The 15626-nt window shown below is 37.7% G+C and overlaps 2 protein-coding genes across 7 annotated transcripts in view; both read left to right on the plus strand.

Annotated features, from left to right (window-relative positions):
* Positions 1–2085, plus strand: part of Fgd6 (FYVE, RhoGEF and PH domain containing 6) — a 113703-nt gene extending 111618 nt beyond the window's left edge. For both annotated transcript variants that reach the window (XM_078052977.1, XM_078052978.1), the window contains exon 21: positions 1061–2085. In XM_078052977.1, coding sequence (XP_077909103.1) covers positions 1061–1097 — 37 coding nt within the window. In that variant the 3' untranslated portion in view covers positions 1098–2085. The remainder of the gene's footprint in view (positions 1–1060) is intronic.
* Positions 2086–7209: 5124 nt separating this feature from the next.
* The window catches only part of Nr2c1 (nuclear receptor subfamily 2 group C member 1), a 55816-nt gene continuing 47399 nt past the window's right edge, over positions 7210–15626 (plus strand). For 2 of the 5 annotated variants that reach the window (XM_040279927.2, XM_005324440.3), the window contains exon 1: positions 7834–8297. The gene's annotated coding sequence lies outside the window, so the exon portion shown is untranslated. Of the gene's footprint in view, positions 7468–7833; positions 8298–15626 lie in introns of those variants that run through there. The other 3 variants (XM_078052988.1, XM_078052986.1, XM_013358240.3) reach the window with 3 other exon arrangements.

Raw genomic sequence — 15626 nt, forward strand, 5'->3', positions numbered from 1 at the left:
TTGTTGTTGTTGTTGTTGTCGTCGTTCTGGGGATTGAATCCAGGGGCACTCTACCACTAACTAACTGAGTTATACCTCCAGCCACCCCTACCACCAGCTTTGAATAAGGCAAAGATGACATTTTAAAATGACTTTATTTTATGTATTTATTTTCATGTGGTACTGAGGATCAAGCCCAGTACCTCACATGTGCTAGGCAAGTACTCCACCACTGAGCCACAACCCCATACCTTTTTTATTTTTTGAGATGGGGTCTTGCTAAGTTGCTGACTTGCAATCCTCCTACCTCAGTCTTCAAGTTGCTGAGTTAGAAGTGTGCACCATAGTGCCAGGCTGGACTCTTTCTTTAACCTATTACTGTAAGAAATTATATTTCAGGAAAAAAAGGAAAAATAAGTTCAGAAGCAATAAGACTAATAGGTATGGAAAACAAACTACCCCCAGTGCCTAATGAATAATTACAGCTGTGTTTATTGTCGAATTAAAACATTGAGACTAAAGAATTTTGGAAAGACTTCTGTGAAATTTTGAAAAGCTTTCATATTGCATGTAGAAGTTTGATCAATTGGGAGTGGACTAAATGCCATATTGATGTCCTTTAATGAAAAGTATTGGGACCAGTCTGGAGTAGGATAGGAGATATCCAAAGAAATTCTGGTAGGGTCAAAGGAGGAGGAAACAGGCACACAGCTACTGTTCTTACTAGAACTGAGTCAGAACACCAGAAAAGAGAAAAGGAGTTGTAATAAAAGCCTTTGCTGATATAGCTACTTCCATAACCAATTACATGGGAGCATCGGGACTTTATAGAACTTTTTACACATGAAATGTTCCCTTTCGCCTGCCTCATAATCATAAGAGAGACACTTGGCAGGCCAAATTTTGAACCATATTACCAAATAAAAGGCAGTTCCATGTATACAAGGATTTTAGTTTGCCCTAAGATCTTAAATATTCTGTCATGGTAATCCAGTCTACAGGCCCAGTTATGATCCATATTGTGCTCACATATATCAGATGACTGGGTTTTACACATCTAACAGATTTCTCTTATTAACAGGTGGATAGAAGCATTTCAGGAAGGCACAATATTATAGCAGTATTGGTTTCATCTTTTCTGTGATTCCAAGGAAGTGGAATTTCATCAGAATGGAGTAAAAGCAATTCAAGCATTTTATAAAAATAAACACTGCCAAGATAAATCCAACCAAACACTTCATCAGATATAAGAAATTATTTTGTTAGGTATAAGGAGTTTTTTTAATTAATGTTTGCTTTTTCATGTATGTTATTTATTAAAGTTGTGATGTTTACTTAATGGTCAGAATTGTTTCTGAGATGCACACTGAATTCTAAAGTACCATAATACCTTAATATTATATACAGTGTTAATTATTTGTGACACAGTCCACATCATTTTCTCTGCTTTTACACTGTGACATTTTCACTAGTGACAAATCTTTGTAAGTTAAAAAAAAAACACATCAAGAAGCAAATTTCCATGTGGTGCTTGGTTTAGAAATTAAGATTATCATAAAAATGCTGGTGAAAATGCATATCTTTGAATTAATAAGTTAGATGAATTTTTTTAATCTTTCAATGAAAAATATATGGCTAGCTTCTACCTCAGTAACTGTGAAATGAAATTTCAGTAAATTGTCTAAAGTATTTCTACCTTATGTATGTCTTCTGGCATGAGTTAATATTAATCATCAAAGAATTATAACAAAGGAATAGAAATCTGACTTTTATCAAACTGTGAGTAGGAATGAGGATGTTTTCATTTGCAGAGACACAAGTAATCAACTCTATGGGCTTTTCATTAATTGAGTATTTTTTTAAATAGCAAAATATGGCAAGTATTATTTTATATAATATTCCCTGCTATTTTGAGAATTCTGAGCCCAAGTCGGGTATTTATAAGTGTTACATTTCCTATAATGTTGAGCTTTAAAAAAAAAAAAAATGAACTGGAATTACCATGTTAGAAAAGCACAAATTCTAAGCCAATATCAACTGAAATTGTATAGTATTCTTTTTCATTTGTGATGTGACCTTGGTAATAAAAATACCTTTTTTTAACTATCTGTGCACCTACATTGCTAATTCTGGCATACTATTGTTTAATATATGAACCATCTTATGCATAAAATTGGGCATCAACAATAGAAAAATAAAATCAATGGCTGAGGTTGTGGATCAGTGGTAGAGTCCTTGCCTAGCACGTGTGAGGCACTGGGTTTGATACTCAGCACCACATAATAAATAAGTAAAATAAAGGTATTGTGTCCATCTATGACAAAAAAAAATTAAGAAAAAGAAAAATGAAATCAGCACAGTGATTAAAGTTGTTCCTGATATTCATAATATACATTTTGTCTACTGAGTTTAAATTATAAATTATCTTAAAAGGCAAGGTTATCTGTAGACTGTATCATTAAAGGGTACAAGAACTTTCTGCTTCATTGTAAAGGATTTTCTAATTCATTGTGATACTGATAGTCAAAAGAATTACATCCTAAATGCCTTCACAGGGCCTTTTAGATGCAAACAAACTAGATCTAGAGTTGGTAGCTATAGTCTTTTCTGGCTATTTCCTGCTATGGCATTGTCATAATCCCTATGCAGCCTTCCACACAATTCTAACATGCTATCCTCCCAAGTATTTTTGTCACATCAGGTAAACTGATATTTCTTTGTAGCTCACTTTAATCAAGATCACATAAATTAAGTTTTCCACCTTAACACCTCTGCATTTTTAGTATATTCTTTTTGGAGGCCAATGAATGCCTAATAAGTATTTCCTTCTGTTGCACTGTCTGGCATTTAGCAATACAACAGATTATTTGGGGTTCTTATTCCTCCTTGAGTTCTTGGCCTTTAAAATTCGGCATAAATCTCAGGATCTAAAAATTATCAGCCAGACTATTCTATCTTTGACATCTGGCTGAATAAAATACCAGACTAGCCCAGTGTAGTGGCTTGCATCTATAATCCCATCAATTTGGGAAACTGAAGCAGGAGGATTGCAAGTTTGAGGACACCCTTGGCAATTTAGCAAAGCCCTAAGCAATTTAGCAAGACCCTGGCTCAACATAAAAAATAAAAAGGGCTGGGGGCTGGGGTTGTGGCTCAGCGGGAGGACACTCACCTTGTACATGCAAGACCCAGGGTTCTATCCTCAGCACTACATAAAAATAAATAAGTGAAATAAAGTTATTGTGTCCAACTACAACAAAAGAATTCAATAAATAAATAAAAGAGCTGGGACTATAGCTCAGTGGTTAACCACCCCTGAGTTTAACCTCTTGTACCCACCCAGACACACACAAAGTAAACGTACATAGAGAAGACAAAGCTAGCACAGACTTTAATTACATGTGAAACTCATGTATAACTGTATTCTCTTAGCCATTTTGAAAAATATAAAATAGAAGGCATTAGATTATTCATCCCCATAAAGAAGTTTGTTAATAGTGTTAGATTCTCTCCCGCCCCCCATATCAGTCCTTGATAACTTACTAAAGATGATCAATTATTATTTATTTAATCTGGCTCACTCAGTGCTAACTAAGAACCCAGTTACTTACAATCTGTTGTAAACTATTTTTAAAAACATCTCTTGATAGCTAACATTTTAAAGGAAAAAAATGATATGGGGTGCAGTCTATAAGTGTGGAGAAAGTATAAGTCTCTAGATCCCAAGAGTACTATATTTTTTACAGATACATGTGTTTCCATGAAACCCTTTTTAGTGTCTCCTTTTGTTTATAAGGAGAGAGGCAGTTATATATCTAAGCTGAAAAAAGGATGCTGAAAATAATCTAGACAAGATGCCAGCTAAACTAGGGGAAAGACAGCATTCTTGCAAGTATCCCAACCAACAGTCTTCTTTTATATGTAGCAGCTTTAAAAGCAGAGGACCACCAGAGTCCAAAGAAAATGGAAAGGTTGTCATGATTTCACTTGTCTGAACCTCTTTCCAATCTCTTCCTGTTTTCTAATGTAGCCAATATCCTCCTACTGTGCTTTGGCTGCCCAAGATACATACTTCCCTCTTCTCCAACTGAATGTTTGAATATTTAGTAGTTTTTTGTTTTGTTTTGTGTGGGGATTTTTGCTGTTTTATATTTGTTGTATTGGGATTGAATCCAGGGCCTACACATGCTAGACAAGTACTCCATCACTGAGACACGCCCCCCCAGCCCCTCTTTGTTCATTTGATTTTGAGACAGGGCTCACTAAGTTCCCCAGGCTGGACTCAAACTTGTGATCTTCCTGCCTCGGTTCTCTGATTTGCGAGGATTACAGGTATGTACCGTCCTGCCTAGGCAACTAGCTTTTATTTTTTTTGGGGGGGGGGTATTGGGGATCAAACTCAGGGCCTTGCACTAGGCAAATGCTCTTCCACAGAGCTATATCTCCTGTCCCAGCAACATTTCTATAAATGAGAACATCAGACAAACCCTTGATTAATCATAATTTATAATGATATTACTAAGTGACGAAGACTTTATAGTTCTGTTAACCAAATGTATATTTTATATTTGGCTAGAAGAATACCTAGAAGGGAAAGCCTCCTATTTTAATAATTTAGTTAATATATAAATATTACCATAGCATGTGTTGTTATTGTCTTTGAATATGCTTCCATGTGTTAAGGTTTTGAAGTTTGAGGTTCATCATAGTCAAATATAGTTACTATGATTTTCAGAGAGGTAAACCCTGTTTCTCTTACTGTACTCTACACTCCTTGAAGGCAGATGCTGTATTTATATATTGGTTTCTCCCACAGTACTTCCTTGGGTCTTTTCAGAGAAAACATTGAACTGGAAAAAGTAGAACAGAATTCTTATCAACAATTTAAACATAACCTAATTCCCTGTTCTAACTTAGACCATACACTACTCTCTCCATTATCCTGCAAGGCCACTTTGCAACTGCCTGTTGGGATATCTTCATGAGTCCTCAAGCAGATTAAATTTTGTGTTAACACTGAACTCATTTTCTTCCTATTCAAATGTTTATTTTCCTTTGTAATAGAAAGATAACACATGAGGCTCCAGATCTCAAAAACGACTCTGTAATTCCTCTTGTATCATTTTCCTCCTCATTGTCTTGCTGTTGTTTTTGCATAGGACTGGCCCAAGTCCTTGTTACCTCTTCCTAGTGATTGCAGTAATTTTTCTTCTTGGCTGGGAATGTAACTCTGTGGGTGAAGCACTTGCCTAGCATGGGAGAGGCCCTGGCTTCAATCCCCAGAACTGGAAAAAAAATTATTTTTAAAAAAACACACTTATTTTTCTTTATTGCCTTCATTGTGTGGTCCATTTTAAACACTGCCTGAGCAATTTTTCTAAAGCATTATTCCAGTCTTGATTCATGCCTACTCTTGCAGACTTCAGTGGCATTCCCGGTGGTTCAGCATGGAACCAATCCTCAGGAACCATACAATCCAGCATGTCTCTGTCCACACTATTTCTTCTTGTTTTCCTTTATACCTCATCCCCATCTTTGCCTGTTTATCCCATATTTCTCTATAACAGTTGATTCTAGTCCTTTCTTCCTTGTTCAGTTTGAGTAGATTCTCCTCTATGCTCCTATAGTCTTATAGTTTATAAACTTTCATATGATTCTTATCACACTCTGTCCTTGAGAACAACTTTTCTTGTTTGTTTGAGATTGCCCCACCACTTCTGGTGTAGTGACTTGCATGCAGTTAATAGTGTTTGTTGTTGACATGGATTCCTGCTTATAGATCTCTAAAGTGTCTCCAGTACACATCATTCTGTTGTCTATGACACTTAAAAAATTTTTTTTCAGTTGTAAGTGGACACAATACCTTTATTCTATTTATTTTTATGTGATGCTGAAAATTGAACCCAGTGCCTCACACATGCTTGGCAATTGCTCTACCACTGAGTCACACCCCCAGCCCCTGTCTAGGAAACTTTTAATGTAATTTTCTAAAGGAAAATATTATCTATGAACTTTCCCATATAAGAGATAGTTTCTGCTAGAATTTTGTTTTAAAGATAGAGTTAGTAAAAAACTAAATATCAAATTTCTTTTCCTTTGGAATAGGAGTTCATCATAGCATATAAGAACCAATCTTGAAAAACTATTTTTTTATTTATAATACTTTCTACTTAAAGTGACTATAATTTGTATCTTATTGTCCATATACAGATCATTTATAAATAAAAATTAGCATTGTAAGTAAATATGTATTATATTTATACAAAATAAATCTACTATAATATTACTACTGGTGTGATGTCTTTTAAACCCTACCATTTTTCAGTTATTTTTTTTTTTCTTCAGTAATAGGGATTGAATCCAGGGATGCTAAATCACCAGAAGCTACATTCCCAACCCTATTTATTTATTTATTTGAGACAGGGTTTTGCTAAGTTGCTGAAGCTGGCTTCGAATTTTTTATTTTCCTGCCTCGGCTTCCTCAGAGTAGCCAGGATTACAAGTGTGGGCCACCACTCTCCTCTATATTTGTTTTACCTAACATGGATTTCCACCCTGAATCTGTGCCTGCTTTCCTATAGCTGATCTATGTTAAATGCCGAAGAAATTTCAAGGAGAGCTTATTCTAAAGTTTAAACTACACAGTACTTTGAAGACAGGGCCGGGCTTCCTATCACAAGCAGCCACTGTCAGAATGTGAGGTTCTGGTAGTGCCATTTCATTTCACAAATCTTGAGGCCAGTAGGTATTGACTGTCTCGCGTACTTGAAATACACCATCAGAAACTTAACATTCTAGTGATATTATTGCTCCATTAGTCATTATTATTTCTTTATGCACAATAGTTAAGTAAACTCTACTATTTCTTTATTACCTGATTCTGCCTCAGATTGTTATATTAAGGGAAATTTAAATATCTCGTTTGTTCTCTAATAGAATGTAATGTAAGAGTATTTACCGGAAACCAGTTTTCCAGAAATTATAAATAGAACTGCATAAATCCTAGTCGGTTAGTGTTATTACTCAAATCTGAAACATTGACCCAAAAATGCCTTCAATAGACTACATTTGGCAAACACTATGCTAAAGGGCGCGCATCACTTGTAAAAGTGGCTGATGGCAAGCAGATCTGGCGAGCCATTTCCCTCCAAGCCGACAGGGGGCGGTCGACTCGGGCGCTGCTCCACTCTCCAGTCTCTCCGCTCCACCCAGGGAACGTCACGACCCCCTCTCGCTGCTTCTCCACGTCGTTATTGCGCAGGCGTGGATTGGAGAGCTCACGGCCGAGCCGAGGGAGGGGTCACGAACTCTGACCCCCCACCAAAAACACAAACCCAGAAAGCTGTTTACCCCTACTTCGCCTTGATTCCCTACTCCTTTCAGCTTTCTCCAACCCTCCTCCCGGGGCGTCTCCCCACCCAGCTGCCGCCGCAGCGGGACTGTCGGGTCGGCGCCCGACTGAGGAGTTAGTGCAACGGAGAGACGCGGGTAAGAAGTGCCGGGTGGGGGGACAGGGCCTTGGCGGCGCCTGGGAAGGGGTCGGGAGTGCCCCTTTATCCCAACTGCCAACGGACGCAGCCCTAGCGCGTTCGCACAGCCTGCGGTCGCCTCCCGGCCCTGCCAATCTGTTCGGAGTGCCGCGGCGGGCTGCTCGGGTCGGGCCGCGGGTGCGAGGAGTGGCCGGAGCGTCGGGGCCCCCAGAGAGGTTGAGGCCGTAGTCGCGGCAGGACGCGTCGTCGGGCTAGAGACCGGGGCGGCCGGGCGCGGGGACTGCAGGCGAGCGGCGCGGTGCACACCGCTCCCTCTCCCGCGGCACCTCTGACCTTTCACCTACAGGAAAAACTTCCGTCTCGGCGGCGCCACCGCCGCCGCTTTCCCCGCCCCGGGAAGCCGAGGGCGCATGGCGACGGCGGCGGGCGAGAAGCTGGAGAGGTGCTTCTCCTTCTCTGGGCCTGGAACCCTTTCTCCGTGGCCGCGGACTGATTCCGAGCTTACACAGTAAAGACAGAATGGCGCTCTCCACTTTCACTTTTCTCTCACGACAAAGAGAGGCGAGAGTAGCCTCTGCCTTTGGACCTCTGAGTTTTAGAAAAAAACCGGAATGGCCCAGGGTCCTCTCTGCAGTGGACATGTCCAAGCTACCAGTAGCTCTTTTGTTAAGAACTCTGCCTCCAACTCGCGCAAACATCACTTTATGAAATACAAATGTTGCCAACTCGCCCGGTAACCTTCAGTAAGTAGGTCAGCGTGTAAAGTAACTGGAAGAGAAAAGCAGGCTTGAAGTTAAGGTCTTTAGGGCTTTTGCTTCCCCGGAAGTTGTAAGTATACCTCGGATTTTGAGGTTATTTTAGCATTGTCTACTTGTGTGTTGGGAGATGCACGGTTGATTTTGATTTTGGTTTATATGTGCAGTTGTTGGATCTGAAAGAGAGATTGTGGATCAGTTCAACTCAAGACAATGAAAAGAAAAAGAACTTTGGGGTCTTAGAAATTTGCAGTTGGGGAGACACATATTCAAATAGCTCTGAATCCGTGTTTCAAGGAAGGTGGGCACTTATGTGAGTTGTTGAATGTTGAAAAAATAAGGGCTCAATGAACTACAAAGGTACAAAAAGGAACATATATGCTTAGTAAAAAGGCCCATAAAACAAGGGTCTAATAATATTTTGGTATGCATCTTGAATCTGTGAGTATAATGTAATTTTCCAGTTGTTGTCGTCATTCCAGAGTCTTGTGGTCAAAGTATGGAGGTGACCAAAGTTCACATTCCTAGGTAGCAGCTTGAGTCCTGCTTCCTTTATGGCTTCCACACCAATTTTGAAAGATCTTAACAGTGTTGCTTTCATTGTATTAACAAAAATTTTTCTGTTTGTTATAAAAAGTATCACGGGAAGGGGCTGAGGCTGTGGCTCAGCGGTTGCACACTTGCCTATCCTGTGTGAGGCACTGGGTTCTATTCTCAGCACCACGTATTTAAAAAAAAAAAAAAGTACCATTTGAACCCTGGGCCTCAGGTGCACACAGGTGTAATTCCAGCTCAGCTGCTCTGGAGGCTGAGAGAGGAGAATCGGGAGTTCAAAGCCAGCCTCAGCAAAAGTGAAGCACTAAGCAACTCAGTGATACCCTATCCCTAAATAAAATACAAAATAGGGCTGGGAATGTGACTTAGTGGTCGAGTGCCCCAGAGTTCAGTCCCAGCTATCCAAGGGGTGCAGGGTATCACATGAAATGTAACTCATTTCATTATTCATTGTAGAACATTTTGGTATCTTAAGGATTTGAGGAAGACACAAGTCAGTGTTTCCTGAGAAACCTATGATGGTGTGTGCCATACAAAGTATAATAATGCCTATCCAAGGGAAATAAGAAAGACTAAAGAAAAAACAGCATACAATAAGTAATGGTATATGTATGAATTTTTTGCCTTTATTGAGTCATATGACGACCTACAGTCTTTTTAAATATTTTAGGAACCATCTTTAGAAAATTGCAACTCTATATAAAAATTTTACATGTTAGTAATTAATGGAAGTTTCTTCCTGAATCCTTGTTAACAATCTTACTGTACACAATGAATGCTACATCAATCTAGACATATTGGGTAAGCCAGGTGTGGTGGCACATGCCTATAATTTCTGTTATTCTAGAGGCAGAAACAGGATCACAAGTTTGAGTCCAACATGGATATCTCAGTGAGACCCTGTGTCAAAATTAAAAGGGCTGAGAGTGGGCTGGGGTTGTAGCTTAGTGGTAGAGCACTTGCCTCACATGTGTGAGGCACTGGGTTCAATCCTCAACACCACATAAAAATAAATAAATAAAGATATTGTGTCCATCTACAACTAAATATATATATATATATATATATATATATATATATATATATATATATATATTTTTTTTTAAGGTTGAGAGTATAGTTAAGTGGGAGAACACTTCTAGCATTATTTTATGGCTCTGGGTTAATTCCCAGTACCACAGGAAAAAGGCAAAAAGTGAAAAGCAAGAAGAAAGAAAAATTGGGTAAAAAAGTGTTGGAACTAAATCTCAAAGGTCAAGTTGAATTTAAATGAGGGAAGAGGAAATCAAAATGGTATATTCAGGAATAATAGAAATCCCCCTTATCTGGGATTGTCCTTTCCATGGTTTCAGTTATATATAATCAACTCCCAAAATTTTACCTCAAGAATTCCTAAGTTGGGGTTCTTGGGCTGCTTTTTTGAAAATTATAGCACTTAAAATGGTTTGTAGTATGAATGAATGTGAACTTGGGTTTTTCTGCTGGGGGAAACCTTAACTCCATCAGATTTTCAAAGGGACCCATTCCACCTCCACAGAAGAAAAGAGAGAATTGTTATTTTATATCATATTTTCAAATCTTATGACAACATACCACACAAATAAGTTTTGCATAATATATACTAAATTGAAATAATTTTCTTCATGATTTCTGTCCCTTAAAAATCTGATATGCTATTTTCTATATAGTATATATTTTTTATGCACTGTGTTCGACTTTCTCCCTTCTTTTCTTCTTTCTATTCTAGTTGTGATCTACTAAATTAATTTACCCATGCATAAACAGGTCACAATACAAAGATTGCAAAATAGTGCTTTGGGTGATAATAGCCTATATTGAGTATGGGAGTGGGACTGGAAAGAATGGGGACAAGGAGCAGATGTTAGGAAAATAAATTAACCGTATCAGATATAGAAGTTGAGTCAAAAAGCAATGTTAAGTTTCCTAATCTGAATGGAAAAGGATGGCACCATCTATATCATAGGCTTTTCTTTTTTAATCTATTTCTGTGGGAAAGATGGAAGGAAACTGAACAAGCGATGATGTAGGTTTCTGTGCCTTCTGTTAATTAGCTCTGGAGTAGTAAAGAGCATTCTCATGTGTTTTGCTTTCTCTCTCAGGCTGGTAAAAACACTTATCCTTCAGTAACTCAAGTCTCTTCTAATAGATTACCTGGGATCTCCTCTTTTAGGGTTGATCATCTTTAACACTACTCCCATTCATTTAGGGAACACTTTGTTAATTCAGTACTTTTTATGGAATAGTGAGCTAAGTAAAACTTTTTTTTTTTTTTTTTGTACCAGGGATTGAACCCATGGGTACTTAACCACTGAGCCACATCCGCAGTCCTTTATATTTTTTATTTTGAGACAGGGTCTGACTAAGGGCCTCTCTAAGTCACTGAAGCTGACTTGGAGCTTGAGATCCTTCTGCCTCAGCTTCCTAGAACCACGGGTGTGCACCACTACACCCAACAATAAACCTTTTTTCTTTATAACTTATCCAAATTTGGGTGTTCTGTTTTGCAACAGAAACAAGACTAGGTGATGATACCGTATTTTATTTATTTCTTTGTTTTCTGTTCACCCACCAATACATAAATGTAACAAGGGGAAAAGATGTGTTTGTTTTTGTTGTTGTTTTAATATTTTTTTTTAGTTGTGGATGAACCTGTATTTTTATTTATATGTGGTGTTGTGGATTAAACCCAGTGCCTCGCACTTGGTAGGCAAGTGCTCTGCCACTGTGCTACAGCTGTAGCCCTGATGTGTTTAAGATCCTCTCCTGTATCCTCATCTCCTAGAAAATTTCCTGGCCTATAAAATGTGCCCAATGAGTATTTGTTGAATGCAAGACTGTAGAATAAATTGTTGGATAATAAGTTTGAACATTTTTAAAGTTCTTGATGCGCAGTGGCAAATTACTTTTCTAGGAAGGTTAAAACAGTTTAGTTTTCTACCAGCTATCTGTAAAGAATACCTGTTTTGCCTCATCTTTTGTGCTGAATTAGTCTTGGAAAGTAAGTATTGATCTACTGATTCCCTGGTATTTATGGTACAGAGAAAAGCCATTAGCAAAGACGTGGCAGTATGAAACAACATAATTAAACTCAAGGAATTACAATAATATGTACAGCTAGAATGTGTAGTTTAACAAATGACACCTCAGATCCTTATAGATAAGGGAAATCTGTGAGTATTGGGGATTGAACCCAGGAGTGCTATGACTAACTACATTCCCACTTCTTTTTATTTTTTGAGATAGGATCTTGCTAAGTTTCTGAGGGTCTTGAAAGTTGCCCAGGCCAGCCTTGAACTTGTGACTCTCCTGCCTCAGCTTCTTGGGTTGCTGGCATTACAAGCATGCCCCACTGAGCTCAACAAGATCTATATGCCAGAGCAGTCTGGCTGCAAAGTATTCAAGTAGCAGTTAGCTGAACCATATGAGGTTTTGAGGTCAAGAACTTGGAGACTAGATTGGTTATAATTTGTCTATTCTTGTGGACACAAGTTATCCATGTTGATGGTAGAAAAGGGACGTTACAGGCTGGGGTTTTGGTTCAGAGGTAAAGCACTTGCCTACCATGCGTGAGGCACTGGGTTCTATCCTCAGCACCACATAAAAATAAAATAAAGATAATTTAAGAAAAGAAAAGGGACATTATAGGCATGTACCATCTTCTGAGTAGCTGGGATCATAGATATGCTTTTTTCAGAGTGCTAGAACATCAACAGTGTCCTGGAGATCTTGATAATAATTACTCATTATATTATAACTAGCGCACGCACATGTGCACACACACATTCACACACACACATGAAATGTGTATTTTCATGTTCATTTGCTTTTTTTCATTTGAATTTTTAAAAATTCTTTTATTATCTTCATTAACAATAATTTACTTAAGTTTTCCCTAGAAAAAATTAAAAACTGTGTCTGTGTTATTGAGTTCCCATTGATGAACCTCCTCATTTATTAGCTTTTCTTTGAAACTGTAGATAAAATTGGTTCTTTTTTTACCCCAACAGTAGTTTTTCCCCATAAAGAAAATTCGGTACATCAGTATATCAGGGCAATTGGTAATCTTTGATGTCCTTTGTTACATGAGAAAGTATAATAGCAAGGTCTAAAATATCAAGTGTTCAAGGTTTTGGGGTTGGGGGTTACTGGACATTGAACCCAAGGTCTTGCCTACATGTTCCACCCCTGAGATACATACCCAGCCCCCCTTTTATTTATTTATTTATTTATTTATTTATTTAATAATTTTTTAGTAGTCAATGGACCTTTATTTTATTGATTTATATGTGGTGTGTGCCTCACACATACTAGGCAAGTGCTCTACCACTGAGCCACTTCTCCCACCCCTCTTTTTTATTTTTATTTTTTTTTAAGAGAGAATTTTTTAATATTTATTTTTTAGTTTTCAGTGGACACAACATCTTTATTTTTACGTGGTGCTGAGGATCGAACCCAGCGCCCAGCGCATGCCAGGCGAGCACACTACCGCTTGAGCCACATCCCCAGCCCTTATTTTTATTTTTTTTAATTTATTTTGTCCCATAGTCTTACTAAGTTTTTCAGGCTGACCTCAAATTTGTAATCCTGTGTCAGCCTCCTGGGTAGCTGGGATTATAGTCATGCACCCCTGCACCCCTGCATCCAATCAATCTTCAAGTTTTTAGTATTGAGAATTTCAAAGCTGCCTTACCATCACTACTTATGCCCTTTTACCAATTAAGGCAGGGAGGAGTCTGGTATGTTTATCTTGAGGAAAATTCTGACAATTCTCTAGAAACTTTGGAGATTATCTAATACAACATACCTCTTAAATTAAAGTTATTATTTACTAAAGAACTCAGAAAGCAAGAAATTAAAGGACCTTGATCTAAATGAAGCCCAAAACAATATTTAGTATTTTATTAGGGGTTTCATCCCCCATCCTCACTTCTTTTTGAGATTTCTCTAATAGAGAAAATTGGAATAAATAGCAAATTAAGTTTTTGAGTAGTTTAGTGGTGTTCTTTTATCAGTAGTAGAAGCAAATTAAAGTGGTTGCCTGGCCATTCTGGAACTACCCAGTCCCAGTATATGAGAGTGAGCCCCAAGATGCCATGAGATAGATGATCCAGGATTTCACAGAGAGCAGTCAGTTGAGGGACTTGAAGAAGGCTGATCTTAGGCTGTAGCAGGACCAGTGGATCTGCATAATTTGGGTCAGAAATAGGGGTGTATATATTGGTTCAAACAGAAGTGACTTCATCCAAACTTTACCTGGCCTATTTTAAGCTCTTGTCAAAGAGTCAGGTATATTTATGGTGCTAGGGACCAGTTGTAAATTTCTACATACCAGACTCTAATGGTCTTATGTATAATTTGATGGAAAACTGCAGGAAAAACTGATTAAGGTTACTCTGGGGCAGTCACGGGGTTATGAGTTAGGGTGGCTGCAGTCATGTCAAGCTGAATTCATACAGTCAGTAGCATGTCTGTGCTAGTCTTCATCATTTGAGAAATGGGCCTTTCAAATATGGAAGCTGCCTATTCCTTCCAAAAATGGAAGCTGCCTATTCTAGTAACCTTTTTTCCTGGCTTATCTAGTGATTAATCCTAGACATAAGCTCATAACTTAGACTGGGCTAAGCAGAATCCATTACTAGGACTTTAAAATTGAAATAAGAATACTTTTCATTTCACTGAAATAAGAATACATTTTACTCTTTACTACAAATTTGAAAATTACCAACATAGAAGCTGACAATAGAGAAGAAGATACTTGATTGTGTCTTCTTTTTCTAGTTTTCTCCAAGGTCAGCTCTGCTTGTTATCCTAACAATGATTATTTCATCTCTCTCCCAGCCCTCAATTTTTATTTTATTATTTTATTTTAATTTTTTTATCATTTTTAGTGACGCAGCCACATCAATGGGGGGTTTTTTGCATTATAATTCTTAATACACATATATACCACAATTTTTGTATCTCTGTATATAAAGTATGTTGACACCCCAATTTTTTCTTTTTATATCTTAGCACAATTGGGCTGGGATTGTGACTCAGAGGTAGAGCGCTCGCCTAGCATGTGGAAGGCCCTGGGTTTGATCCTCAGCACCACATAAAAATAAATAAATAAAATAATGATATTGTGTCCAGCTACAACTAAAAAATAAATATTTTTTTAAAAAGTCTTAGCACAGTTGTTATAATTGAACTGATATTTAAAATTCAGGCTTTCCTATTTAAGTAAGCAAGCAATAATCATGTGTAATTCTTACATTTAGGCAAATTTTAAAGAAATACTTATTCAGTGAAAAATAAGTTACCCTCTTGGAAGTGGTCATTATATCCTTTTTTCTTCCTTTTTTTTTTTTTTTTTTTTTTTTTTTGCAGAACTGAGGACTGAACCCTGGGTAACCATTTTCTTATGTTTCCTTCCAGATATAGTTTGTTGTTGTTGTTCTTTATGGGATATATTCATAATTATTTATGTCTCCAGATACTGGGAAATGGATAGAAATATCAAAAAATTTGGAGCTTAGTAATAGGTAGAAACTAGGAAAGATCTGAGGTATGTGGTAGAAAAAAGTCTAGGTTGCCTTGAAAAGACTTGATAGAAATATGGATTTTTATATTACAGAGGTGAAGATTCAGGAAGAAAAGAGGAAAGCTGTAGAGAAAGTTTCTCTCATCTTGGAGATAAGTCATGATCAGATGTTGATAGAAATGTGAACATTAAAGGTGTTTCTTGTGAAGTCTCAGATGGAAATGAGGAACATGCTGGACACTGAAGGAAAGATGATTCTTGTTATAAAGTGACAACTTGGCTGAATTGTGTTCTAGTGTTTTG

The sequence above is a fragment of the Ictidomys tridecemlineatus genome, chromosome 6, assembly GCF_052094955.1.
Source record: "Ictidomys tridecemlineatus isolate mIctTri1 chromosome 6, mIctTri1.hap1, whole genome shotgun sequence".
Lineage (NCBI taxonomy): Eukaryota > Metazoa > Chordata > Mammalia > Rodentia > Sciuridae > Ictidomys > Ictidomys tridecemlineatus.